This window comes from Aquarana catesbeiana, linkage group LG10, assembly GCF_042186555.1.
Source record: "Aquarana catesbeiana isolate 2022-GZ linkage group LG10, ASM4218655v1, whole genome shotgun sequence".
Classification (NCBI taxonomy): Eukaryota; Metazoa; Chordata; class Amphibia; order Anura; family Ranidae; genus Aquarana; species Aquarana catesbeiana.
In genome coordinates this window covers 260,437,457-260,463,472 of record NC_133333.1, presented here as the reverse complement: position 1 = coordinate 260,463,472, position 26,016 = coordinate 260,437,457, and the positions used below count along the sequence as shown (strand labels likewise).

The following is a 26,016-nucleotide window of genomic DNA, read 5'->3' as shown; positions in this document are numbered from 1 at the left end:
ACCCACCTGCCATCTGATCATCCGGAGGAGTCCCTTGTCATTAGATCTCCTTGTCTGCCGATCTTGTATCATTGCCTGATTATCTTTAGGACCAGGTGAGAGGCCATTCGATCTATGGTGAAGGGTTCCAGTATCACACAATATTGTCTGCTGTTATCATCACACCTCTGGTGGATTTATGTCAGCCTTTTTGGGACATTTATTGTTGGACATTTCTTTTTGCTTCCGGTTTATTATATATTATATATTTCTCTGTATGGTCACCCATTGAGTTAGCGCTGCACCTTTTTTTATTATTTGTCTAGAGGGATTTGATCGTTTACCCTGGTGTTCAGCTGCTTCATTTTTATTTACATTTTTATTTTGTGACATACGTGCGCTGATATACTTTTATATTTATACACAAATGTTTTACCTTGCATTTCTATTTTAAACTGAATGGCTTGTTTTACGAGGTGATCGTTTACAATCACTTTAAGCCCCCGTTCACATCGGCGTGATTTGAGACGTAAAAACCACATGCCAAATTGCAGCCTATTGCTGGCACTGGCACTGTCCCAATCGGTGCGACATCGGCCTTGCGGCGCCGCACCGTATTCCAAAAGTAGTTTCTGCGCTACTTCGGGGGAGGGGGGGGGGCAATTTCAATAGACCTCTGTGCATGAACCAGCACAGATTTCTTTCAAACCCCCCCTCCCCCCCAAATTCGCACTGAAATGTGGGTTTGAAATCGCGCGAGTTCAGCTGAACCCGAACGATTTCAAACCCAGGTTCAGTGTGAACGTACCTTCAGCACATTGTGTGATGAGATTACAGCGCCGGTTCGGCAGGTCACACCGCCCTCTGCGAACCGCTGCGGGTGTCAGTACATTGTTAACGACCCCCCCAGATCGGTTCACAGATCACAGTGCGAACTGAGAACTCGCACATTAATCAGATCGCATAGGTGAGAACACGCATTCAATCCGATTCTAGTGCGGGGGAGGGGGGGGAGTCCCTGCGCTATTTTCATGTGAATCCAATGCGAGTTCAGCCATACAACTGTATAGAACTATATGGCTGAACTCGCACAGCACAGACCTCGCATGTCATCGCCACCTGTGGTGCGGGAGCGAATCACATGCGATGTCTGAGATCGCACATACGTGAACCCGAGTTTAGTGTCCCTCACTCTCAAGTTTGAAAGTTGGGAGGTAATTGTAAGGTGTATGGTGAGCTTTAGCTATACCAACAACTATTAGTGCAAGGGTCTACCTGATTGGATATCCAGTCGTAAACCGATTGGATAGATTAGGTAGGTACATAGTTTTAATTTAAAAAAAAAAAAAAAGTTGATTGAACGAAGATTGTGTGGTCAGATTGTAATGTGTATGATGAGCCTTATGTCAGCCATAAACCTAAACACACGGTCATGAGAGCAAAACAATTTTGCCATCATGTAAATGTCCTAAAACTGACATAGGTTTATCAATTTTTCGTTCGTTTTGTCACATAAGCCCGGTGCAAACTGTTCGGGGCGAGAAACACGTAAACCTTTCAACTTATCGTCCGTTCGGCAGACGTTTTTCAAACTCTTCCTTGCGATTTTTGCGGCTCAAAAATGTCACGACCGATTTGCAATTTGTGGCCATTAACTAGACAGACGAACGAACGAACTGTCCAAATGATAGATTTTTTCAAAGCATTTTTCTTCTAGTGTATGGCCACCATTAGATATGTAGCCGATGCCGCAGCAGCCACAGACAGGCGCACTTTATCAGAGAAAACTTATTTTTACTGTGCAATTAAAAAAAAAAAAAAAATGTATCAATATTGTAGAATGGGAGTTCTTGTTTCTGTATGGTTCAGGAAGAAAGTTTCCTCAGCAGTCAGAACTCTCAGTCCCAGCAAACAGTCCGTCTCCTAGCGACACTTCACTACCGACCAATCCCGGCTCCCCCCTCTGACATTCCGCAATGTAAAGAATGAGAAGCCCCATTGTGGAGGTGACAGGCCCGTCACACGTGTTCATTCACACCCAGATCTGCGACTTCTCCGTACACATCGCACGGCAACACAAGGTGAGGACAACCACTTCCCGCACCTCCAATACTTTCTGGTTATTGGTTGTTGGTTTGTTATTTTATTGTTTGCTTATATTTTTATTATTTTATTACTTTTTTGTTTGTTGTTTGTTTGTGTAGAAGATGTGATGACATCACTCCTCTCTCTTGCTACATTTAGAAATGAATTGATGTCACTCATTTTTGATACAATTTGAATGTTCGCTGTTTGTGACGTTTCCTGCTTTGTATTGTTGCAAATATTTAGAAAAAAAAAAAAAGTATCTATTTTATTTTTGACACTCTCTGGCATTGAAGTCGGATCAAGGTAGCGCAGGAACCTTTTCTGAGGTCACAGCGACTTCTGTAGCGTCAATTGGAACGCCTCTCATAGGGATTCATGGCACTCCGCATGTCCTGCAATTTTGGAGTGTCACAAGTTGGATCCTAAGTCGCACAAGGAGCCGGGTTTACAGGGACCCCTTGTTCACACCGAACGCGGGTTTTGAAATCGGTTCACAGAGGGCGGTGTGACCTGCCGAACCGGCGCTGGTTCCCACATCGCACAATGTGCTGAAGGTACGTTCACACTGATACCTGGGTTTGAAATAATGCAGGTTTGGGGGGGGGGGGGGGGGCGATTTGAAAGTCATCTGTGCGGGTTCAAGATGCACTTGGCCGAAACCTAAAGACGGTTTAAAAAAAAAAAAATATATATATATATATATATATATATATATATATATATATATATATATATATATATATATATATATATATATATATATATATTCATATATATTTGTATAAATAATTGGTTTATACTGGACTTTCTCATTTTTATCATGAATTTAAATGAATATAAATTTATTGTCGGCCATTATCGGCACCTTTTGAAGTTTAAAAAAAAAAACGCACCTCCCCTTTGAAATGCATTGAAAACGCAGCAAGAATGCATAAAAAATGCACCTATTTGACGTGTTTGATGCATTTTTTTAGTCACTCGACCTATGAAAAACAAACCCTAAGCACGGTAAAATTGCAGCAAAAAATGCAGTAAAACCACTGCAAAATCGCAACCATTATCAGCGCCTTTTTTTCTTTCAGTACAATGCCAAAAACCCTACTTTTGGCGGCCGAAATTTCGCTGTATCACATGCTGCTTTGCCTGGAAAGAGAATTGAGGGTTAAAAAAAAAACATGAAATCGCTATCAGAATCACACGTACATGCGTCTGTATTATTCCTTTGGGGCCAAAATCACGCTGGAATCACACCAAAGTAGCACAGGGGCCTTTCCCAAAATTGCTCTGCGCCGAGTTGCATTGATGTGAACGGCGGGCACCATTGAAAACAATGTGATTTGTCATGTGATTCTGTGCGATTCAAGTCACATCAGAAATCGCACTAATGTGATCCAGGCCTGAGTCTCAGTTCACACCGGTGCGATTTGCAGTGCGTTTGCCGAAGCGCAACAACGCAGGACAATCCATTTTTCTACGGGGCCCCATTGACATTTTCCTGCATTGTGTTTTTGGAAGGGGTGCAGGCACTTCTTTTGGTGCAGGAAGCTGCGATTTTGTCCCCAGAGACTTTAATGTATGTACATGCGGGAGGGGGGTGGGGGGGTGCGTTTTTGCATAAGAATTTGTTTAACCACCAATCTCTTTCTAAAAAAAAAAAATCATGAAACCGAACCATGTTTGCAAATGTGCAAAAACACGGGAAGAATCCCCCGCACTGGCGGGATCTTCGCCCAGAACTAGAGACAAAACGTTATTTTCACATGAGTGGGGGGTGGATCGGGGGGGGGGGGGGGTGGATGCATGGTGTTAGTTCACTTTGACATTGTTTTGTAAAAGTGAATTAACTCTTTAAAATCTTTTTTTTTTTATAATTCCATGCCCACCTATAAACCCCTCCCCCCCCCTGCAGATTTAACCCTTTCATGCCTAAGCCTATTTCTCACATTTGTTGCTTACAAGTTAAAATCCGTGTTTTTTGCTAGAAAATTACTTAGAACCCCCAAACATTGTATATATATATTAGCAGAGACCCTAGAGAATAAAATGGCGGTTGTTGCAATATTTTGTGTCACTCTGTCTTTGCGCAGCGGCCTTTCAAATGCACTTTTTTGGGGAAAAAAAAGACACTTTTTATGAATTAAAAAAAAAAAATAAACAGTAAAGTTAGCCCAATTTTTTTTATATAATGTGAAAGATGATGTTGCGCTGAGTAAATAGATACCTCACATGTCACGCTTTGAAATTACGCACGCTTGTGGAATGGCGACAAATTATGGTACCTAAAAATCTCCATAGGCGACGGTTTAAAAAAATGTAACAGTTACCAGGTTGGAGTTACAGAGGAGGTCCGGTGCTAGAATTATTGCTCTCACTCTGACGATCGCGGCGATACCTCACATGTGTGGTTTGAACGCCGTTTACATATGCGGGTGTGACTTACGTGTGCGTTTTCTTTGCTGCGCTGGCTCACGAGGACAGGGGCGCTTTGAAACATTTTTTTTCTTATTTATTTCATTTTATTTTTTTAATTTTATTTACTTGGTCACTTCGGGATAACAGCCGATTAGCTTTTAGCCACATGGATTGTTATCCCTAAAGAGCCGACCAACCGCTCTAAAAAAATGGTACTGGGGTTAGGGGTAGGATTAGGGTTGGGGTTAGGGTTAGGGTTGGGGTTAGGGTTTAGGGTTGGGGTTAGGGGGTTAGGGGGTTAGGGGTAGGGTTAGGGTTGGGGTTAGGGTTGGGGATAGGGGTAGGGTTAGGGTTGGGGTTAGAGGGTTAGGGTTGGGGTTAGGGGGTTAGAGTTGGGGTTAGGGGTAGGGTTAGGGTTGGGGTTAGGGGTAGGGTTAAGGTTGGGGTTAGGGATAGGGTTAGGGTTGGGGTTAGAGGGTTGGGGTTAGGGTTAGGGTTAGGGGTGGGGGTAGAGGAGTAGGGGTTGGGGTTAGGGGGTTAGGGTTGGGGTTAGGGTTGGGGTTAGGGGTTAGGGGTAGGGGTTAGGGGTAGGGGTTGGGGTTGGGGTTAGGGGTAGGGTGAGGGTTAGGGGGTTAGGGTTAGGGTTGGGGTTAGGAGTAGGGTTAGGGTTGGGGGTTAGGGGTAGGGTTAGGGTGGGGGTTAGGGGGTTAGGGTTGGGGTTAGGGTTAGGGTTGGGGTTAGGGGTAGGATTAGGGTTGGTGTTAGGGTTGGGGTTAGGGGTAGGGTTAGGGTTGGGGCTAGAGGGATAGGGTTGGGGTTAGGGGGTTAGGGTTGGGGTTAGGGGTGGGGTTAGGGTTGGGGTTAGGGGGTTAGGGTTGGGGTAAGGTTAAGGTTGGGGTTAGGGAGTTAGGGTTGGGGTTAGGGGGTTAGGGTTGGTGTTAGGGGTGGGGTTGGGGTTAGGGTTGGGGTTAGAGGTTTAGGGGTAGGGTTAGGGGGTTATGGTTGGGGTTAGTGGTGGGGTTAGGGGGTTAGGGTTGGGGTTAGGGTTAAGGTTGGGATTAGGGGGTTAGGGGTAGGGTTGCGGTTAGGGTAGGGGTTGTGGTTAGGGTTAGGGATAGGGTAAGGGGTGGGGTTAGGGTTGGGCTTAGTGGGTTAGGGTAGGGGTTGTGGTTAGGGTTGGGGTTAGAGGGTTAGGGGTAGGGTTGGTGTTAGGGGTAGGGTTATGGTTAGGGGGTTAGGGTTGGGGTTAGGGGTGGGGGTAGGGGGTTAGGGTTGGGGTTAGGGGTAGGGTTAATGTTAGGGTTGGGGTTAGGGGGTTAGGGTTGGGGTTAAAAGTAGGGTTAGGGTTGGGATTAGGGGTAGGGTTAGGGTTAAGGTTGGGATTAGGGGGTTAGGGGTAGGGGTTGTTGCCAGGGTTAGGGGGTTGGGGTTAGGGGTAGGGTTAGGGTTGGGGTTAGTGTTAGGTTTGGGGATAGGGTTAGGGTTGGGGTTAGGGGTAGGGTTGGGGTTAGGGGTAGGGTTAGGGTTTAGGGTTGGGGTTAGGGTTAGGGTTGGGGTTAGGGGTAGGGTTAGGGTTGGGTTAGAGGGTTGGGGTTAGAGGGTTGGGGTTAGGGGGTTAGGGTTGGGGTTAGGGGGCGACGGTTGGGATTAGGGGTAGGGTTAGGGTTGGGGTTAGGGATAGAGTTAGGGTTGGGGTTAGAGGGTTAGGGTTGGGGTTAGGATTAGGGGGTTAGGGTGGGGGTTAGGGGTAGGGTTGCGGTTAGGGGTAGGTTTAGGGTTAGCATTTTCCCTTGAAGAACAAGGTTAGGACTCAGGGATTGGAATAGGAACCCGCTCCAAAGGTCAAAGGTCAGAAGGCTTGTCCCCAGAGGTTAGGGTTAGGGTTGGGGTTAGAGGGTTAAGGTTAGGGTTGGGTTGGGTTGGGGTTAGGGGGTTAGGGTTGGGGTTAGGGTTGGGGTTAGGGGTAGGGTTGGGGTCACTGGGTTAGGGTTGGGGTTAGGGTTTGGTTTAGGGGTAGGGTTGGGGTTAGGGGGTTAAGGTTGGTGTTTGGGTTAGGGTTGGGGTTAGGGGGTTAAGGTTAGTGTTTGGGTTAGGGTTGGGGTTAGGGGGTTAGGGTTGGGGTTAGGGGTAGGGTTAGGGTTGGGGTTAGGGGGTTAGGGTTGGAGTTAGGGGTAGGGTTAGCTTTCCTTACGGGGGAACACATATAGGGGGCTGCACATACAGAGGGTTCTTCCAAAGAAGTGGGGTTCTTTAAATAAGTGGCACTTCTGCTCTTGCACTTCAGCGATTTGCACAAAGCAAACTATAGAAGACTACAGGTGACCCCATTTCCAAATTTTATCATCTTCCTCTATGAAACATGCACTCTTTACCTCTCCTCCTTTTCACAATTGCTGCCTCTCTCCTCAAACTCTCTTTTCTACATCCCTCTGCTCCACCCCACAATCTGTACATATCACCCTCACTTCTCCCCTCCCCCTATTACTGCACTCATCACCTCTTTCTAACTCTAAGCCCACTTGCTAACATACCCCCCAGGATACTGAAGCATGTCCCCTCATACAAATCATATTCTCATATTACCTCCCTCACTCTTCTGCTTCTCCTAATCGCTGGAGATATTTCCCCAAACCCTGGGCCTCCCTTATTTAACTGTACCCAACACACCCATCACCCTACACCCTCTGGCAGTAGTCACAATCTACACAATTTAGTCTCCATTCCTCTTCTTCCCAACACCAGCCTCACTCTCTCCTGTGCCCTCTGGAACGCCCGCTCTGTCTGCAACAAACTCACTGCTGTTCATGACCTCTTTGTCACTAATTCCTTTAATCTACTTGCTCTTACTGAAACCTGGCTCCACGAATATGACACCCCTTCTCCTGCTTCCCTCTCCCAGGGCGGCCTTCACTGGACTCACTCCCCTAGGCCTAATGGACGTAAGGGAGGTGGAGTGGGATTCCTCCTATCCCCCCAGAGCACCTTCCAGGTTATTCACCCTCCTCCCTCTTTTTCCGTCTCATCATTCGAAGCCCACTGTATACCACTGCTGTATACGTCTATTCTCTCCAACTTCCCTAAGAATTGCTGTGATTTACCGGCCCCCTGGACCATTATCGACTTTCCTTGATGAGTTTTCTACCTGGCTACCCTACTTTCTCTCTTCGGAAATTCCCACAATCCTTCTCGGTGATTTCAACATCCCCGCTAATACAAACACTCCTGCTACTTCTAAACTTCTTAGTCTAACCTCCTCATTTGACCTGAAGCAATGGGTACAGGCTTCTACTCACTCTGATGGCAACACCCTTGACCTTGTATTCTCCTACCTATGCACTCCATGCAACTTCTCAAACAATCCTTTTCCTCTCTCTGACCATCATCTTATTAGTTTCTCTCTCCCCCTGTCTTCCACCACCTTTCCCTCCAATCGCCTAACCATCACCCGTAGAAACTTTCGCAACTTCAACTCCTCTCTCCTCTATTCTGCTACTGACCACCTCTATGACAAAATCTCTCCTCTGTCCTGCCCCAACCAAGCCACATCCATCTACAATAAATCTCTGTCCACCACCCTGGACAAGCTCACTCCCCTCACTACACGTAGAATCAGGCCTCGACCCCTACAACCCTGGCAAACAGATGACACTAGAGTTCTCAAAAAACGTAGTCGCGCTCTTGAGCGTCGGTGGCACAAGACTAAGTCTCTCAAAGACTTCAACCAATACAAATCTGCCCTCCAAAAATACTATTCTTTCCTCCACACTGCCAAGCAAACCTATTTTACATGTGATTAAACAATAAGACTAAAATCATAAAATATGCGAGCCCAGTCTCTGATTCATTGTACTTATTGAAGCAGCGCTGAGTGTCCGATGTTAAAACACTTTATATAAAACAGATGCTGAAGAGACAGGAAAGTTTCAAAAATAAAGATGTGGTCTGTGATTATGAAGGTATACGTAGAAGTCCCTCCACCAATAATGATCACCATGTGAGGGGGTCACCCCCCGTGAGATTGCACTCACCGCAATTTCAGAAATCACAAGCCTTTGGATAATAATCTTTAAATTTGCCGTCTCCTTAGTTCAACCACCAGGTGGTGCTAGACCCTCTCGGTAAGTATAGCATGGGGAGAAAATGAAATGCCATATAGTGTAACATTGCTTAAAAGAAGTTTATTAAATAATAATACACAAAACCAAACTCCCCCTTTTAAAATATGCGTACCAAATACAATCGGTTAAAAGAGCATGAAAAAACCTATTTTACAACTCTTATTAACACCTTCTCATCCAATCCCTGTGAACTCTTCTCTATTTTCAACTCTCTACTTTGTCCTCCACCGCCTCCCCCCACTGACTTACTCACTGCCCAGGAAATCGCTAATCACTTCAAAAACAAGATTGATACAATCCGCGATGAAATCTCCACTCTACAGGTATCTCCCCCAGCTAAGACCCCATGTCAACAGGTACAACTGACACTCCCCTTATTCAAATCTGCTACTACAGACAAAGTTGCTAAACTCCTTTCTATCGCCCACCTAACCACCTGTCCCCTGGACCCTATTCCCTCTCAAATGCTCCGGTCACCCTCTGACCCCATCCTACACTCTCTAACCCACATCTTCAATCTCTCCCTCCCCTCTGGCATCTTCCCCGATGCTCTAAAACATGCACTGGTCACTCCCATACTCAAAAAGCCATCCTTGGACCCTACCAATCTTAACAACCTACGCCCAATCTCCTTGCTCCCCTTTTCCTCTAAACTACTTGAACGCCTGGTTTACAACCAACTGAGTGACCACCTCATTAAGAACAACCTTCTTGATCCCCTTCAATCTGGATTTCGCCCTCAACACTCCACAGAAACTGCTCTTTTAAAACTCACAAATGACCTACTAACTGCAAAAACCAACGGACACTATTCTGTACTCCTACTTCTGGATCTTTCGGCTCCCTTTGACACGGTTGACCACCCCCTCCTCCTCAAAAAACTTCACTCCATCGGTCTCCGTGACTGTGCTCTTCAGTGGCTCTCATCCTACCTAACCCAACGCACCTTCAGTGTCACTTACAATTCTACTTCCTCCACTCCTCTTCCCTTCTCTGTTGGGGTCCCCCAAGGTTCTGTTCTTGGACCTCTTATTTTCAATCTACACCTCTTCCCTGGGTCAGCTGATAGCCTCTCACGGCTTTCAATATCATTTCTATGCTGATGACACACAAATCTATCTCTCCACCCCTCAACTCACTCCATCAGTCTCCTCACGCATCACTAACTTACTAACCGACATATCTGTATGGATGTCACACCACTTCCTCAAACTCAACTTGTCCAAAACCGAGCTCATAATATTTCCTCCCCCACGTGCCTCTTCCCCCGACTTCTCTGTCAAGAGCAATGGCAAAACCATCCACCCATCCCCCACATGTCAGGGTACTAGGTGTTATCCTGGACTCTGAACTCTCCTTTCAGCCCCACATCCAATCACTTTCCAAAGCTTGCCGCCTCAACCTCCGCAACATCTCCAAACTACGTCCCTTTCTAACCAGTGAAACTACAAAGCTCCTGATTCACTCCCTGGTTATCTCTACTGCAACTCCCTCCTCATTGGCTTACCTTTAAATAGACTCCTCCCCCCTTCAGTCCATCATGAATGCGGCTGCCAGACTCATCCACCTTACAAACCGCTCAGTGTCTGCTACCCCTCTCTGCCAATCCCTCCATTGGCTGCCACTCACCCAACGAATTAAATTCAAAATACTAACAATAAGTTACAAAGCCATCCACAACTCTGCCCCCAGTTACATCACTAGCCTAGTCTCAAAATACCAACCTAATCGCCATCTCCGTTCCTCCCAAGATCTCCTGCTCTCTAGCTCCCTCATCACCTCCTCCCATATCCACCTCCAGGACTTCTCCCGAGCCTCACCCATCCTCTGGAATTCCCTACCCCAATCTGTCAGACTGTTTCCAAATTTATCCACTTTTAGGCGATCCCTGAAAACTTTCCTCTTCAGAGAAGCCTATCCTGCCTCCATCTAACAACTGCACTATTTTCTCCATGAGCTCATCCCCCACAGCTATTACCCTTTTGTATCACTTGACCCTCCCTCCTAGATTGTAAGCTCTAAGGAGCAGGGCCGTCTGATTCCTCCTGTATTGAATTGTATTGTACTTGTACTGTCTGCCCTAATGTTGTAAAGCGCTGCGTAAACTGTCGGCGCTATATAAATCCTGTATAATAATAATAGGGTTAGAGGGTTAGGGGTAGGGTTGGGGTTAGGGTTGGGGTTAGGGTTGGGGTTAGGGTTAGGGTTGGGGTTTAGGTTTAGGGGGTTAAGGTTGGGGTTAGGGGGTTAGGGTTGGGATTAGGGGTAGGGTTAGGGTTGGGGTTTGGGTTAGGGGGTTAGAGTTGGGTTTAGGGGTAGGGTTAGGGTTTGGGTTAGGGGGTTAGGGTTGGGGTTAGAGGTAGGGTTAGGGTTGGGGTTAGGGGGTTAAGGTTGGGGTTAGGGTTGGGGTTAGGGGGTTAGGGCTAGGGTTAGGGTTAGGGTTGGGGTTAGGGGTAGGGTTAGGGTTGAGGTTAGGGATAGGGTTAGGGTTAGGGTTGGGGTTAGAGGGTTAGGGGTAGGGTTGTGGTTAGGGTTGGGGTTAGGGTTAGGGTTGGGGTTGAGGTTAGGGTTAGGGGGTTAGGGTTGGGGTTAGGGGTGGGGTTAGTGTTGGGGGTAGGGTTGGGGTTAAGGGTTTAGGGGTAGGGTTGGAGTTGGGGTTAGGGGGTTAGGGTTGGAGTTAGGGTTAGGGTTAGGGTTAGGAGTAGGATTAGAGTTGGGGTTAGGGGGTTAGGTTTGGTGTTAGGGGTAGGGTTGGGGTTAGGGGTAGGTTTACAGTTAGGGTTAGCATTTTCCCTTGAAGAACAAGGTTAGGACTCAGGGATTGGAGGATAGGGACCCGCTCCAAATGTCAAAGGTCAGAAGGCTTGTCCCCAGAGGGTAGGGTTAGGGTTGGGGTTAGAGGGTTAAGGTTAGGGTTGGGGTTGGGTTGGGGATAAGGGTGGGGTTAGGGGGCTAGGGGTAGTGTTAGGGTTGGGGTTAGGGGTAGGGTTGGGGTTAGGGGGTTAAGGTTGGGGTTAGGGTTGGGGTTAGGGTTAGGGTTGGGGTTAGGGCTAGGGTTAGGGTTGGGGTTAGGGGTAGGGATAGGGTTAGGGTTAGGGTTGGGGTTAGAGGGTTAGGTGTAGGGTTGGGGTTAGGGTTGGGGTTAGGGTTGGGGTTGAGGTTAGGGTTAGGGGGTTAGGGTTGGGGTTAGGGGTGGGGTTAGTGTTGGGGTTAGGGGTAGGGTTAGGGTTGGGGTTAGGGGTAGGGTTGGAGTTGGGGTTAGGGTTGGAGTTAGGGGTAGGGTTAAGGTTAGGGTTGGGGTTAGAGGGTTAGGGTTGGGGTTAGGGTTAGGAGTAGGATTAGAGTTGGAGTTAGGGGGTTAGGTTTGGTGTTAGGGGTAGGGTTGGGGTTAGGGGTAGGTTTACGGTTAGGGTTAGCATTTTCCCTTGAAGAACAAGGTTAGGGATTGGAATAGGGACCCGCTCCAAATGTCAAAGGTCAGAAGGCTTGTCCCCAGAGGTTAGGGGTAGGGTTGGGGTTAGAGGGTTAAGGTTAGGGTTGGGTTGGGGTTAGGGGTGGGGTTAGGGGGTTAGGGGTAGGGTTAGGGTTGGGGTTAGGGGGTTAGGGTTGTGGTTAGGGCTAGGGTTAGGGTTGGGGTTAGGGTTGGGGTCAGGGTTGGGGTTAGGGGTAGGGTTAGGGTTGGGGTTAGGGTTGGGGTTAGGGGGTTAAGGTTTGGTTTAAGGTTAGGGTTGGGGTTAGGGGGTTAAGGTTGGTGTTAGGGTTAGGGTTGGGGTTAGGGGGTTAGGGTTGGGGTTAGGGGTAGGGTTAGGGTTGGGGTTAAGGGGTTAGGGTTGGGGTTAGGGGTAGGGTTAGGGTTGGGGTTAGAGGGTTAGGGGTAGGGTTGGGGTTAGGGTTGGGGTTAGGGTTAGGGTTGGGGTTAGGGTTGGGGGGTTAAGGTTGGGGTTAGGGGTGGGGTTAGGGTTGGGATTAGGGGTAGGGTTTGGGTTTGGGTTTGGGTTAGGGGTTAGGGTTAGGTTTAGGGGTAGGGTTAGGGTTTGGGTTAGGGGTAGGGTTAGGGTTAGGGGGTTAAGGTTGGGGTTAGGGGGTTAGGGGTAGGGTTGGGGTTAGGGGGTTAGGGTTTGGGTTGGGGTTAGAGGGTTAGGGGTAGGGTTAGGGTTGGGGTTAGGGTTGGGGTTAGGGTTGGGGTTGAGGTTAGGGTTAGGGGGTTAGGGTTGGGGTTAGGGGTGGGGTTAGGGTTGGGTTAGGGGTTTAGGGGTAGGGTTAGAGTTGGGGTTAGGGGGTTAGGGTTGGAGTTAGGGGTAGGGTTAAGGTTAGGGTTAGAGTTAGGGTTGGGGTTAGAGGGTTAGGGTTAGGGGTAGGGTTAGGGTTGGGGTTAGGGGGTTAGGGTTGGGCTTAGGGGTAGGGTTAGGGTTGGGGTTAGGGGTAGGGTTAGGGGTAGGGTTGGGGTAGGGTTGGGGTTAGGGGGTTAGGGTTGGGGGTAGGGTTATGCCACGTATACACGAGCGGACTTTCCAGTAGACTTGGTCTGACGGTCTTTCCGCCGGACTTTCCGGCGGACTACCTGAACAGACGGACTTACCTACACACGACCGGACTTTCCGGCAGGCTAGGTTCACCCGTCTTTCCGACGGACTTTCGCCGGAGTTACAGCAGACTTTCAGATTGAACGGACTTGCCCACACATGGACAAGTCCATTCATTTTGAACGTGACTCGGGTACGACGGGACTAGAAAAGGAAGTGAATCTCGCCGATTTTATTGGCGAGATTGACACCTTGCGAGCCCCGTCGCGGGTCATACCAGGACCTTAGGTCTGGTATGGATTGTAAGGGGAACCACCTACGCCAGAAAAACGGCGTGGGGTCCCCCCTAAAATCCATACCAGACCCCGATCCGAGCACGCAGCCCGGCCGGTCAGGAAAGGGGGTGGGGACGAGCAAGCGCCCCCCCTCCTGAACCGTACCAGGCCGCATGCCCTCAACATTGGGGGTGGGTGCTTTGGGGGAGGGGGCGCCCTGTAGGGCCCCTCCACCACAAAGCACCTTGTCCCCATGTTGATGAGGACAAGGGCTCTTCCCGACAACCCTGGCTGTTGGTTGTTGGGGTCTGCGGGCGGGGGGCTTATCGGAATCCGGGAGCCCCCTATAATAAGAGGGCCCCCAGATCCCGGCCCCCCACCCTATGTGAATGAGTATACCAGGGTTGTCGGGAAGAGGCCCTTGTCCTCATCAACATGGGGACAAGGTGCTTTGTGGTGGGGGGGCCCCGCAGGATGCCCCCCCCCCCCGTGTTGAGGGCATGCGGCCTGGTATGATTTAGGAGGGAGGAGGCTGCTCGCTCGTCCCCAGCCCCTTTCCTGACCGGCCGGGCTGCGTGCTCGGATCGAGGTCTGGTATGGATTCTAGGGGGGACCCCACAACGTTTTTTTCGGCGTAGGGGGTTCCCTTTAAAATCCATACCAAACCTAAGGGACTGGTATGCCCTGCGCTCACCGCAATAGGAAAATTTGTTTTTCCTATTGCAGTGAGCGCGAGATGCAATACCCTGCCCTTGCGTCGTATCTGGTCAGTCTGACCAGCATGCAGATGAACGGGCTTTTCGTCAGGAACTGAGTCTGGCGGAAAGATTTAAAACATGTTTCAAATCTAGGTCCAAGTGTGCCAGAAAGTCCGCTCGTGTGTACGCGGCATTAGGGTTGGGGTTAGGGTTAGGTTTAGCGTTTTTCCTTGAAGAACAAGGTTAAGATTCAGGGATTGGAATAGGGACTCGCTCCAAAGGTCAAAGGTCAGAAGGCTTGTCCGCAGAGGTCAAGGGTCAAGAGGCCTTTGCTGACCCACCCCAAACCAAAGTGTTCTGCCTACCCCAACTAAGTCGGGAAATGAACAAGTCTGGGTCCGCACTGGAATCGCAGGGTTTCCATTGTGAACCGAGCCTGAATCTCCCTAATGGGGGAAATAAAAACATGACAGGGGGTCTAATTGCTCTCCACTGTATACACACACAAAAAAAAAAGTTTTGCCTTTAGTTATACTGTAAAACATATTTTCTGGAAAATATAACTAAATCAGCTTCAGCACTCCAGAAAATTACCCATTATCACTAGATTTTGCTAGAAAATTACTTAGAACCCCCAAACATTATACTGCATATACATTTTTTTTTTTTTTTTTAGCAGAGATCCTATAGAATAAAATGGTGGGTGTTGCAATTTTTTTTATGTCACGTGGTATTTGCACAGCGGTTTTTCAAATGCAATTTTTTGGGGAAAAAAATACATAGAAAGGGAGGACCCCCCACTATGCCAACATCCAATAAGTATATATATATATATAAAGGATTGAGAACAACTCTAAAAAAAAGCGGACTTTGCAGGCACATCATGACAGCGGATCACATGATGTAAACAGAAGCCGATAATCTGCTTTTTTTTTTTTTCCTCGCGCTGACAGCATGATTACCGGCTTGTGTAAACTGGACATCAGTCCCACACACTGACAGCCACTGCTGCTAAGCAGTGCCCACCAGTGCCACCTACCAGTGCATATCAGTACTGCTAAGCAGTGCCCACCAGTGCCACCTACCAGTGCATATCAGTACTGCTAAGCAGTGCCCACCAGTGCCACCTACCAGTGCCCACCAGTGCCCCCTACCAGTGCATATCAGTACTGCTAAGCAGTGCCCACCAGTGCCACCTACCAGTGCCCACCAGTGCCATCTATAAATGCCCACCAGTGCCATCTATCAGTGCCCATGAGTGCTGTCAGTCAGTGCCTCATCATCAGTGCCACCTATCAGTGCTGCCTATCAGTGTCACCTACCAGTGTTTCCTGATCAGTGCCGCCTCATCAGTGCACATCAACGAAGGAGAAAAATTACCGGTTTGCAAAAACTGTTAAACTATGAAAACTTTTTTTTGAGGGGTGTACTCACCTTTGTGAGATACTGTGTGTATATATATATATATATATATATAGTAGAATAAAAATGTGACATTATTACACTGGCAGCTGACCAATAGCTGCTCTACTGGCACTTTTGAGGATTGATGGGGCCAACCTAATACCCCCCCCCCCCATTGCCCATGACGTTTGGGGGGGTCCTCTATGTTATAATTAAAGTTCATCTCCAAGATATTAAAACAATAAAAACACAATTGTCGTCTCTTCTTAAGATATGAAAAAAATAAGCAGCTTTTGCTGCAAAACTCCCCTCCTCCCCGCCCTCCACAGAAGCTCCACCCCACCCCGCTGTCCAACCAATGAGAAGACACAGCGGAGGAATGAAGGCTTTTCAGTGTACAGTATTAGAACCCAAAATGTAACATCCATTCCATTCTTCCCTTTCATTACACCCATTGTGTGCCCTGCTTGTGGAATTGTTGTGATGTTATTTGCCTTCTCCTGTCCTAGGGTGACAACACTCATTCCAAATGTCCTACCGCAGGATCAGCGTTGTCACCCAGCGAAGTGCACTCTGGATCACATCCACAGGTGATGTGCGGGTGCAGGACGGGAACCCAACTGGCCAATACCTCTGTTCCTTCTGCAAAGCCCCCCCCCCCTCCCCTCCCCCCATTCTAATTGGCTGTGGCTCCTGGCAATGCCAGCCGGGCCCTTAGGGAATGGTGGTGTTGGAGTTATCTTTGAAAGCCATAGCTGAGGTTATCTCGGGCAAAAGTCAGTAAAAAAAAGACAAAAAAAGAAAAGAAAAATTCAACCTTGTATCGAGTTATTGATCTCTTCTAAATTATCCATTTTTCCTTTAAGGTTAAGATCCACTTAAAAAAAAAAAGATTCCCAGCTCACTCACCGGCCAGCCTGCAACAAAATCCAATTGTCCCGTCTAACAGTTCATGCTAAACCCCAGCGGTTTATTTTGCACATATTTGCGGATATATCCTGTATATGTAAGCTGCAGAGGCCGCGCCCCCCCCCCCCCCCCCCCCCGTGTACTGCGCTCCTATCTCTATCATCTCAGAGCCTCCGGAGTCTGAGCACATATATAATAATGGATGGATTGAGGGCGGAGATCTACTTTAAGTACCACGCCATAGCGCATCGGGCGCATTCTGTGACCACAGTGTCCTGTGGCTCTTTATCATGTGATCAGCCGTGTCCAATCACAACACATGGAAACAAACTTGCTGGTTATCAGCATTCCTTTCCTCACGCTGTCACTGTGTGAGGGGAGGAGACCCAATAACCGGCTAGACTGACAGGAGACATTTACACCAATAATCAGGGCACTCAGTGTCAATCGGTGCACTTCAGTGCCGCCATGGGTGTGCGCAGCCTATTGCATTAGGGTGTGCGCCCCAAATGTATTAAAACATGGACGGTGTCAGTCGTTTATTTTTATTATTTTACTTTTTTTAATCATTTTTTCTAATTTCTTTTAGAAGCCCCATTGGGGGGCTTTGGTGAAATATCAGCAGGGGGAAGCTGCACCACACGGGTGTACCCAGGCACACCCGGCACACCCCCTGCACACACCTATAAGTGCCGCCTATCAGTGCCCATCAGTGCACCTTATCAGTGCTCATTAGTGCTACCTTTTAGTGCCCATCAGTGCAGCCTCATCAGTGCCCATCAGTGCTACCTATTAGTGCCCATCAGTGCAGCCTCATCAGTGCCCATCAATGCAGCTTATCTGTGCCCATCAGTGCTGCCTATCAGTGCCCATCAGTGCAGCTTATCAGTGCCCATCAGTGCCTCCTCATCAGTGCCCATCAGTGCCTCCTCATCAGTGCTACCTATTAGTGCCCATCAGTGCAGCCTCATCAGTGCCCATCAATGCTGCTTATCTGTACTCATCAATGCTGCCTATCAGTGCCCATCAGTGCAGCTTATCGGTACCCATCAGTGCCACCTATCAGTGCCACCTATCAGTGTCCATCAGTGCTGCCTATCAGTGCAGCTTATTAGTATCCATTAGTGCCTCCTCATCAGTGCCCATCAGTGCTGCCTCATCAGTGCCCATCAGTGCAGCTTATCGGTGCCCATCAGTGCAGCTTATCGGTGCCCATCAGTGCTGCCTCTCAGTGTCCATCAGTGCCACCTATCAGTGCCCATCAGTGCTGCCTATCAGTGCCCATCAGTGCAGCTCATCGGTGCCCATCAGTGCCACCTATCAGTGCCCATTAGTGCTGCCTCATCAATGCAGACTGATTACCTATTTGCAAAATCTTATAACAGAAACTAAGAAAAGTCCTGGGCAGGAGGGGGGGGGGGGTTCCTGGTAGGAAGGCGGTTAAAAATTAAATGTTGGATAAATGTGACAAGTATTCACCCAACCTTAATGAATTCTGACCGTATTTTGCCTAATACCGAGATTTCCTATGATCATCAGCTACATCTAGTGGCCATAATGGAGCTGACTATCATAGGAAATCTCTGTATTACAGCTGAACTTCACCCTCTCAATCAACAGTGACTATTTGTAATCTTTATGCTGCCATTATTAGTAAATAGATAGGGAAGTATATTATATTAACTTGTTTTAAACTTTTTTTTTACATTTCTTTAGTTACTTCCTGGTTTCCTTGCCTAGGAAAATGATGTCATACATCCCAGGAGTCTTCAGTAGGGGAGGAGGGGCTTTCTCAGCTAAGCAGACCGGACCTCTCCTGCTTGCATGCCTGAGCTAAGGGCAGATGGATTACAGGAAGTAAATGCTAAATTAATCATCTGCCCTTACTCAAGATTCAAGATTCAAAATAAAGTATGGAGACATGGATGGATGGAGACATGGATGGATGAATGGATGGATGGATGGAGACATGGATGGATGAATGGATGGATGGATGGATGAATGGATGGATGGATGGATGGATGGATGGATGGATGGAGACATGGATGGATGAATGGATGGATGGATGGATGGAGACATGGGTGGATGGATGGATGGATGGATGGATGGAGACATGGGTGGATGGAGACACGGATGGAGACATGGATGGATGGAGTAGACAGGAAAAGAATTTTGGTGGGATTTTAAGGGTGCTAAGCAGAGAAATTACTGACAATACAACAAAATATAAAAAATATCAAAATTTATTAGAGCCCTTGCACACTGGGGCGGTTTGCAGGCGCTATTGCGCTAATAATAGCGCCTGCAAACCGCCCCGAAAGTGCCGCTGCTTTCATTCCAGTGTGAAAGCCCCGAGGGCTTGCACACTGGAGCGATGCGCTGGCAGGATGGTAAAAAAAAGTCCTGCCAGCAGCATCTTCTAGGCGGTGAAGGAGCGGTGTGTATACCGCTCCCTTACCGCTCCTGCCCATTGAAATCAATGGGACGGCGCGGCTATACCGCCGGCAAAGCGTCTCTGCAGAGGCGCTTTGCGGTGGTATTTAACCCTTTCTCGGCCGCTAGCGGGGGTAAAACCGCCCCGCTAGCGGCCGCATACCGACGGTAAAACGCCGCTAATAATAGCGGCGTTTTACCACCGACGCCGCCCCCCGCCCCAGTGTGCAAGGGCTCTAACACAAAGATTTAAAAATATATATATATTGGCTATACATATGTTGTGCAGACAGAAATACACATCTAGTTAAATGATGGAGCAAATGATCACTCAACAATAGCATGGAATAGCATTGAGTGACGTATCCCCACATGTTTCGCCTTTTAGGGCTTCTTCACAGAAGACATGGATGGATGGATGGATGGATGGAGGCATGGATGGATGGAGGGATGGAGAAATGGATGGATGGAGACATGGATGGATGGATTGATGGAGACATGGATGGATGGAGGGATGGAGAAATGGATGGATGGAGACATGGATGGATGGATGGAGACATGGATGGATGGATGGAGACATGGATGGATGGATGGAGATGGATGGACGGAGACATGGATGGAGACATGGATGGAGACATGGATGGATGGATGGAGACATGGATGGATGGATGGATGGATGGAGACATGGATGGATGGATGGATGGATGGAGACATGGATGGAGACATGGATGGATGGATGGATGGATGGAGACATGATGGATGGATGGAGACATGGATGGATGGAGACATGGATGAAGGGATGGATGGATGGATGTAGACATGGATGGATGGATGGATAGAGACATAGATGGATGGATGGATGGATAAAGACATGGATGGATGGAGACATGGATGGATAGAGACATGGATGGATGGAGGGAGACATGGATGGATGGATGGATGGATGGATGAATGGAGACATGGATGGATGAATGGAGACATGGATGGATGGATGGATGGATGGATGGAGAGAGACATGGATGGATGGAGACATGGATGGATGGATGGAGACATGGATGGAGACATGGATGGATGGATGGAGACATGGATGGAGACATGGATGAATGGATGGATGGAGACATGGATGGATGAGACATGGATGGATGGATGGAGACATGAATGGATGGAGACTTGGATGGATGGAGACATGGATGGATGGATGGAGACATGAATGGATGGAGACTTGGATGGATGGAGACATGGATGGATGGAGACATGAATGGATGGAGACTTGGATGGATGGAGACATGGATGGATGCATGGAGACATGGATGAATGGATGAATGGAGACATGAATGAATGGAGACATGGATGGATGGAGATATGGATTAATGGATGGATGGAGACATGGATGGATGGAGACGTGGATGGATGGAGACATGGATGGATGGAGGGAGACATGGATGGATGGATGGATGGATGGATGGAGACATGGATGGATGGAGACATGGATGGATGGAGGGAGACATGGATGGATGGAGACATGGATGGATGGAGACATGGATGGATGGATGGAGACATGGATAGATGGAGGGAGACATGGATGGATGGATGGAGACATGGATGGAGACGTGGATGGATGGAGGGAGACATGGATGGATGGATGGAGACATGGATCTATGGAGACATGGATGGATGGATGGATGGATGGAGACATGGATGGATGAGACATGGATGGATGGAAGGAGACATGGATGGATGGATGGATGAGACATGGATGGATGGAAGGAGACATGGATGGATGGAGACATGGATGGATGGAAGGAGTCATGGATGGATGGATGGATGGAGACATGGATGGATGGATGGATGGAGACATGGATGGATGAGACATGGATGGATGGAAGGAGACATGGATGGATGGATGGAGACATGGATGGATGGAAGGAGACATGGATGGATGGATGGATGGAGACGTGGATGGATGAGACATGGATGGATGAGACATGGATGGATGGAAGGAGACATGGATGGATGGATGGAGACATGGATGGATGGAGACATGGATGGATGGAGACATGGATGGATGAGACATGGATGGATGGAAGGAGACATGGATGGATGAATGGAGACATGGATGGATGAATGGACATGAATGACATGAATGAATGGAGACATGGATGGATGGAAGGAGACATGGATGGATGGAGACATGGATGGATGAATGGACATGAATGACATGAATGAATGGAGACATGGATGGATGGATGGAGACATGGATGGATGGATGGAGACATGGATGGATGGATGGAGACATGGATGGATGGATGGATGGATGGATGGATGGAGACATGGATGGATGGATGGAGACATGGATGGATGGATGGATGGATGGATGGAGACATGGATGGATGGATGGATGGATGGAGACATGGATGGATGGAAGGAGACATGGATGGATGAAGACATGGATGGATGAATGGACATGAATGACATGAATGAATGGAGACATGGATGGATGGAGATATGGATGGATGGAGATATGGATGAATGGATGGGGGAGTTTGCTTTGAATATTATAAAATAATTAAATAGCACTTTTGGTTTGTGGTGCTCAGATGAAGCACAGTTGGCGGCGGAGATCGGTAAGCTCCTGTTGCATACTTGCACTCGGGTACTTTCCAGTCATGTGACCACTGCGACAGCCAAAAAAAGCCATTCCATGACCTGAACGCCCGCCTCCACCTCCCGGCTTTTAGAACTCTTAAAGGGCCGGGAGGCGGTCGGTGGGAAGGGGTTAAGCAACATATGATCAGAATACTTGTTACATATGCCCCCAAAAAACTGTTTATAAATAGACCCCTAAATGTGATTTTCCCAAAATACACTCATTTTTGCAATATTATTGGAATTTTTGGAATATTTCTGGATTTATTGGAATATTATTGGAAAATAAATCATGTAAATAATAAAATAAAAAATACATAAAATAAATAATATAAATGATGAATAAAATATAATTATTGGAGGCACCAAGTCCAGTGTCCGGATCCTAGGATTTTCTTATATAGACAGAAGGTTTCTATCTGATCTCTGGTCACATATTGATGGGACGGGTTCTGCAGGGCTGATTGTATCTCTGTAACCATGGAACCTGTAAATCATAGATAAAGATCAATTGAGAGAGGAGCTGACATCTCTGAGTGGAGGATTAGAGGGAACTGTCTAGAAATCTCAGCAATTCACAATGAGTGATAAAACAAGTTGTGGGGGAGGGGAGGGGGGGGTCAGTGAAAGCCTCATAAATAGAGATGAAAGGTTTCTACAAAATGGGAAGTTTTACCTTCACTGACGTTTTGTTGAGTTTGGTCTCTGACGTCACCATGGGACTGCTTAGGTAATATTTACTTAAAAAAAAACCTCAAACAGTGATTTATCACTTTTTTGTGAACAAATGCACAATTTGCGTGCTTGGGCGCGTATTCGCACTTTACTGTAGTGTAATGGGGGCTGAACTTTGGTTTGTTTTGTAGAACTACGTTTAGCTGTCTTGATGGTCTTCAGCCAGAGAAGACCCCCTGAGATTCGTTTAGTCTGAGGAAGACTGCGTTAGGAATGAAGATTTAATTTCAGTGCTGGCCGGGATGACCAGAAGCTCTGAGGACAATACATCTACATTGCTAAGATAGCTAAACAGATTCTCCTTACTGCTCAGACTGGAAGACGGATCTGTGATTAGTGACAACCATTCTGAAGTCTCATCCTATATATCTGATCTCATCTCTTCTTCAGTGGAAAAGTTATTCAGGGTACAAGGTCAGTGTCACTTGGGGATGCAGGATCAGTGTAATAGGGGTTACATGGTCAGTGTCACACGGGGTGCAGGGTCAGTGTCATGGGGGTGCAGGGTCAGTGTCATGGGGGTGCAGGGTCAGTGTCATGGGGGTGCAGGGTCAGTGTCATGGGGGTGCAGGGTCAGTGTCATGGGGGTGCAGGGTCAGTGTCATGGCGGTGCAGGGTTAGTGTCATGGGGGTGCAGGGTTAGTGTCACAAGATTAGTGTCATGGGTAGTACGGGGTCAGTGTCACAGGGGGTGCAGGGTCAGTGTTATGGGTAGTACAGGGTCAGTGTCATGGGGGTGCAGGGTCAGTGTCCCACGGAGTGCAGGGTCAGTGTCTTGGAGGTTCAGGGACAGTGTCATGAGTAGTACAGGGTCAGTGTCACAGGGGGTGCAGGGTCAGTGTCATGGGTAGTAAGGGGTCAGTGTCATGGGGTGCAGGGTCAGTGTCATGAGTAGTACAGGGACGGTGTCACAGGGGGTGCAGGGTCAGTGTCTTGGGGGTGCAGGGACAGTGTCATGAGTAGTACAGGGTCAGTGTCACGGGGGGTGCAGGGTCAGTGTCATGGGGGTGCAGGGTCAGTGTTATATGGGGTACAGGGTCAGTGTCACAAGATTAGTGTCATGGGGGTGAGTGTCACAGGGGGTGCAGGGTCAGTGTCATGGGGGTACAGGGTCAGTGTCATGGGGTGCAGGGTCAGTGTCATGGGTAGCACAGGGTCAGTGTCACAGGGGGTACAGGGTCAGTGTCATGGGGTGCAGGGTCAGTGTCATGGGTAGCACAGGGTCAGTGTCATGGGGGTACAGGGTCAGTGTCATTGGGTGCAGGGTCAGTGTCATGGGTAGCACAGGGTCAGTGTCATGGGGGTACAGGGTCAGTGTCATGGGGTGCAGGGTCAGTGTCATGGGGTGCAGGGTCAGTGTCATGGGTAGTAAGGGGTCAGTGTCACAGGGGGTGCAGGGTCAGTGTCATGAGTAGTACAGGGTCAGTGTCACAGGGGTGCAGGGTCAGTGTCATGGGTAGTAAGGGGTCAGTGTCACAGGGGGTGCAGGGTCAGTGTCATGGGGGTACAGGGTCAGTGTCATGGGGTGCAGGGTCAGTGTCATGGGTAGTAAGGGGTGAGTGTCACAGGGGGTGCAGGGTCAGTGTCATGGGTAGCACAGGGTCAGTGTCACAGGGGGTGCAGGGTCAGTGTCATGGGTAGTAAGGGGTCAGTTTCACAGGGGGTGCAGGGTCAGTGTCATTGGTAGCACAGGGTCAGTGTCACATGGGTGCAGGGTCAGGGAAAGATGACAGTGAACTGTTGTAGACAGAAGTGGTCGTGTTGCAGGACAGGGGGGGAGTCATAGAGGTGGTCAGTCATAGGCGTGTGTAACCTATTGCATTAGGGTGTACACCCCAAAGCTCAAACACATATGCGTGTATATGTATACTGACAGTGTCAGTAGAGCAATGGACGTTGTCAGTAGGGCAAAGATTGGGGTCAGTAGTTTACATTTTTTTTATTTTATTTATTTTTTTTTTTTACCTTTTTTTAGGAGCCCCTATAGGGGGCTTTGGTGAAATACCAGGGGTCTAAACAGGGGGAATCTGCACCACACAGGGTGATTAGGGTGTTCCCAGGCACACCTGGTATACCCTGCTCACACACCTTTGAGTGGGCGGTGTCAGTAGTTTTTATTTTTTACATTTTTATTATTTTATTTTTTAATTTAAATTTTTTTTTTTTGCAATTTTTTTTGGAGCCCCGTTAGGGGGCTTTGCTGAAATATCAGGGGTCCAAACAGGGGGAATCTGCGCCACACGGGGTGATTAGGGTGTGCCCAGGCACACCTGGCACACCCTGTGCGCACACCTATGTAGTCAGTAGTAGAGTAGAGAAGAGAAGGGATTGGGATGGTGAAGGTTTCTACGGGTAACTGTTCGGCGGTTGGAGGGAGTCATAGACAACTGCTGGATCGATCATTCTGCCGAGTTTCACTTCTTATGCTGGAAAATGATGATATAAATGTTTACAGGCGGCCGGCACATCCGTCAGTCCTCTGATATCTTTAAAGCCTTCGGCCTCACCAATCAAAATCTCAGTGTTTGTTTTGCAGATCCAGGCCAAACACTCGGCATTATCTGCGATTAATGTTATGGAGACATCGAAAGTCAACAGCTTAGCGGTTGCTGGTAACTAGGAGGCCGACACCGAGTGTAATTCAATCAAAGAACGATTGATAGGTTTGGTGTTGGCAGCCTTGACTTGGCTTCTCTTATGTATTTGTTCTTCTTATCTTCTGACCTGAAAGTCAGAGCTGGAAGAATGCGGGTGCTAATGACACCGTATTTACAGACTGGATTCACACAGATAGAAAAAAAAATTGCAGTTTATATAGCAGTAAATGACATTTCCCTGCCAGCCCAGCTGCCCTTTGTAAAATACGGCATGGAATCCACCCCACCCCAATACCTTTAGGGGGACCCCCATGCTGTTTCTAACAAAAAAGGAAGCTGACAGTGAAATGTCATTTACCGCCACTTTAAAGGTTATTTTTCTTCTCTTTGTAAATGTCAGTTTTGCTGTAGTGCATCCTACACAAGAATGACGAAAAAACAAAACAGCGTGGGGGTCACTATCGAAATCCATACTGGACCCTGGCAAGAAAAGGGGGGGGGGGTTAATGTGTGTGCCCCCCTTTCTGAAAAATTGAAGGCAACATGCTCTCAGCAGAAGGGGACACCCCATAGAAGAGCACCTTGTCCCCAATGTGATAGGGATAAGGGCCTTTTCCCCACAACCGTGACCCATTGCTTGTGGAGGTGTGTGGAGCAGTATTTGGAAGACCCCTTTAACAATAAAGGGGCACCCAGATATCAGCCCCCATTGTGACTGCTCCCCCCCCCACACACACACACACACACACACACACACACACACTCATTCACAACAAGTAAACAGTAAATAGAAACACAAACCATTTTTAATGAGTTTTGTATTTTACCCCTTCCCACCTGACAAATGTTAATGCTTAAGCACAATTTTGCAACTTTGACATACAGGTATGTTAGTAAAACTGTAGATATCATCACTACTACTTTGTGTATTCTGGTGGATTATATCGCGGTTTTTTATTTTCAGGACAAATTGGACTTTCCTTTTGTGGTAAATTACATAGTTACATAGTAGGTGAGGTTGAAAAAAGACACAAGTCCATCAAGTCCAACCTAATCCAAATAATAATGGATATCTCCTGATTTATTTGTTTTATCAAAAGACAACTGGCTCAAAAAAATATATATTTATTTTAAATGTAGCTGTATATTTTTTGCATAATTTACTACCAAAGAATAACCCAAAATAAATTCTCCTTCTC

At 47.8% G+C, this 26,016-nt stretch overlaps 1 protein-coding gene across 5 annotated transcripts in view; it reads left to right on the top strand.

The window, feature by feature from the left end:
- The first annotated feature begins 1,925 nt into the window (after positions 1–1,925).
- Positions 1,926–26,016, top strand: part of CCDC27 (coiled-coil domain containing 27) — a 74,085-nt gene continuing 49,994 nt past the window's right edge. For 2 of the 5 annotated variants that reach the window (XM_073603705.1, XM_073603704.1), the window contains exon 1: positions 1,926–2,060. In XM_073603705.1, coding sequence (XP_073459806.1) covers positions 1,965–2,060 — 96 coding nt within the window. In that variant the 5' untranslated portion in view covers positions 1,926–1,964. Of the gene's footprint in view, positions 2,061–2,479; positions 2,622–22,100; positions 22,216–22,480; positions 22,635–26,016 lie in introns of those variants that run through there. The other 3 variants (XM_073603706.1, XM_073603708.1, XM_073603707.1) reach the window with 3 other exon arrangements.